This window comes from Poecilia formosa, unplaced genomic scaffold (assembly GCF_000485575.1).
Source record: "Poecilia formosa unplaced genomic scaffold, Poecilia_formosa-5.1.2 Scaffold32, whole genome shotgun sequence".
NCBI classification, from domain to species: domain Eukaryota; kingdom Metazoa; phylum Chordata; class Actinopteri; order Cyprinodontiformes; family Poeciliidae; genus Poecilia; species Poecilia formosa.
In genome coordinates this window covers 125,998-129,069 of record NW_006799971.1, presented here as the reverse complement: position 1 = coordinate 129,069, position 3,072 = coordinate 125,998, and the positions used below count along the sequence as shown (strand labels likewise).

The following is a 3,072-nucleotide window of genomic DNA, read 5'->3' as shown; positions in this document are numbered from 1 at the left end:
TCCATCCATCCATTTTTTTTACACCTTTGTCCCTAGTGGGGTCAGGAGGGCTGATGGTGCCTATCTCCAGCGAGACATTTCGGGCGAGAAGCGGGGTACACCCTGGACAGGTTGCCAGTCCACCGCAGTCTTCTAGCTTGTTAAATCATAAAAAAAAATATAATCACATCCACAAATACCAATCAGTTCCAAGGATGTTGTTTTATCTATCTTTGCAGCTAATCCTATTGACCTCATAAAGACACTAGAGCTTTCGGAGGACATGGAGGGCGTGTCACTGGAGGCAGGGCTGTGCACCAGCAGGAAGGGCCGAGCAGAGACCGACCTTTCCTTTAAGATCAACAAGAAGATTCAGCTGAGCGCACCCACCAAGCAACTCTTTCCAGGTTAAGTTTTGATAAAACTCCATGGCATTCATTTATTGGTGGAAAAATAAAGCTATTTACATAATTGTGTTTTTCTTGTTTCCTGTCCACCAGACTTGCCATTTCCTGTGGATTTCTCACTCATGACGACAGTTAAAGCTGTGAAAGGATCACAAGTCTTTCTTCTCTCCCTGTATGACACACAGGTATGAACTGGAAATGCTAATGTGAAATTTACACTGAAACACAGTTAATTAACAGTTCTAGATAGATGCAGTTAGAACTGTTTGAATCTTTAATCCAATAGCAGTCCGATTTGACAAAAAGATGACATTTTGTATAGAATCATATGTAAAAGTTAAGACAAATCTTGTTCTAGCAAAACTTTACACCTAATAATAACATATTAGATATATTTCATTAAAACTATTTTTCTCAGGGCACACAGCAGCTGGGTTTGGAGCTTGCTCGTTCTCCTGTTTTCCTGTATGAGGATCACGAGGGTCAGCCAACTCCTGAACTTTACCCCACCTTCAGAAAAATCAACTTGGCTGATGGCAAGTGGGTAACTTCATACAAACACTTTTCTTTTTGCTTGTATTTGATTTCTGTATACATATCAACACAATAACAGAAATATCAAAAACAATTAAAACTAATGCCAGAGTTAGCCAGCAGGTTATTACAGAAAGGAAAAAAAAATCATAAAAAAAGGAAGAAAGAAACAGTACAAAAAAATAAATTTTTTGCATGCAAAGTGTAAAATAGCGAAACATCCTTCTTATGTTTGTCTTCAGGTGGCACAGAATTGCCTACAGTGTGGAGGGCCAGTCAGTGACTCTATACTTAGACTGTGAAAAGGTGGAGACTCTGGATCTGCTCAGAGGTCCAGATCCCCACGTCAGCACTGATGGAGTCACTGTGTTTGGAACCCGTCTGCTGGACGAGGAGGTGTTTGAGGTGAGTCTTCACTGCATTTTCTGGATGTTAAAAATTAGAAATGTTAAAATTGTGGTGGACTGAGTTGTCATCTCTTAATGATTTCCCCATAAAACCAGATATTACTGGATAATTATTTTACTGGAAAACATTGTTGACAAAACTTAAACATACAAATATGTGTCATCTTCAAAAGGACAAAAAAAATACAGTTAAAGTAAATAATGTTAATTTTTGCACTTCTGTTAAATCCCAATTCAGTAATCAGTCAGTGGATCATAAAACACTGTGCTGCTGGTCACATTTAGAATATAAAAAAGCTAAGCAGCTGCTTTGGGCCCCTGGTCCTTCAGGGGCCCTTAAATGCTAACAAACACTGACCATATTTCTAGAACTTTAACATTTGTCTTAGCTTCTTATTCAATACAACATAGGAGCGATGCTTCTGTCAACAAAATTTCCCAATCTTTCTGTCTCCTGCTCCTTCCTACTGTTGTTAGTGAGTGAGACTTGAAGATGCTTGAACAGTTCTGCCTCAGGCTAAGAGAAGCTGACCTCAAAGAGTTCAGTGAAGGCAGACCGTGATGAATGGCATACCTCACCCAGTTCAGAGAGGCCAGGGCACCATCCTGATGCAAGGCATGGGGGAAGGGTAGGAGAAGCTTGACTGGGTCCCACCACCTGCATGGAGAGAAGTCATCATTGGATTTTGGAACATGTTTATATTGTTTTAGATTATTCCTCATTAACTTTGCTTCCAAGAACTCAAACTTTCTTGTTATCTTTTTAGTGGTCTTGAAACATTTTTTCAAATAATGTTATAATGTTCTTTCCTGATCAAAGACATACCAGGAGTGTTGTATCCTTTCACACATGTTAGAGAAATTTCCCGTGGCAGCCATTCTTGCTCATACATGTGCCGTCTACCGTGTCTTGAGAAAGTATTCACCCCTCCTGGCATTTTATGTGTTTTGTTAAATTATAACCTGTATTTGATTGTTTTGTTTTTTAATTTAAATTATACATGATGCATCTGCACAAAATATCCTGTGTTGTGCAGGTGAAATGAATTAAGATAAAGGGAATATATCTAAGCATTTTTAAAGGTCTATTATTATGTTTCCTTGCACAAGCTAGGACAGGTCTGTGTCTATACAGAACTGGTTCAGTACATTTAATAGACAAACTCATTCTCGGATATTGAGATTTCACCTTTTCAGTTGCATCTGTTTTGAGATCTTTGAGAAGTGCACTGTTTTAGGACTAAGTTACAATTATGCATATGAACTGCTGTTGGTCAAGTTTTACCAACTCAGTATTTGCATTAACACCTCAGACTGTGAAAATAGCTACAAACAGATGCACCATGGTGCAACCATACATCTTGACCCAGAAGCAGACCAAGTGGAGCCTCCTGAACAACCATCAAACCAGCACTAGTGAAAGATTAAACGCTGCACATCTGTTGCATATTGTTATTAATTCAAACTGAGGATGCTTTGGGGTGTGAGTTATAATGTGAAGTCAAGCAGCTGACATCAGCACAATAATTCAGCATAAAGACCGTTTTTTTTATCAAATGCAATCTTTTTTTAAATATATATTTGTAAAATTAAAGGAGTAACACTACGGAATCGCATTGCTATCATGCAGTAAAAAATTTTTTTCGATCGCTATCTCGTTATAACGTACGGAAGCGCATTGCTATCATGCAGTAAAAAAATTTTTTCGATCGCTATCTCGTTATAACGTACGGAAGCGCATTGCT

The 3,072-nt window shown here is 38.5% G+C and overlaps 1 protein-coding gene across 1 annotated transcript in view; it reads left to right on the top strand.

The window, feature by feature from the left end:
* LOC103136466 (collagen alpha-1(XI) chain-like) overlaps positions 1-3,072 on the top strand; it is a 52,855-nt gene that overhangs the window by 18,396 nt on the left and 31,387 nt on the right. Inside the window, exons 2-5 of the mRNA XM_016670258.1 lie at positions 219-386; positions 480-571; positions 805-926; positions 1,163-1,325. Coding sequence (XP_016525744.1) covers positions 219-386; positions 480-571; positions 805-926; positions 1,163-1,325 — 545 coding nt within the window. The remainder of the gene's footprint in view (positions 1-218; positions 387-479; positions 572-804; positions 927-1,162; positions 1,326-3,072) is intronic.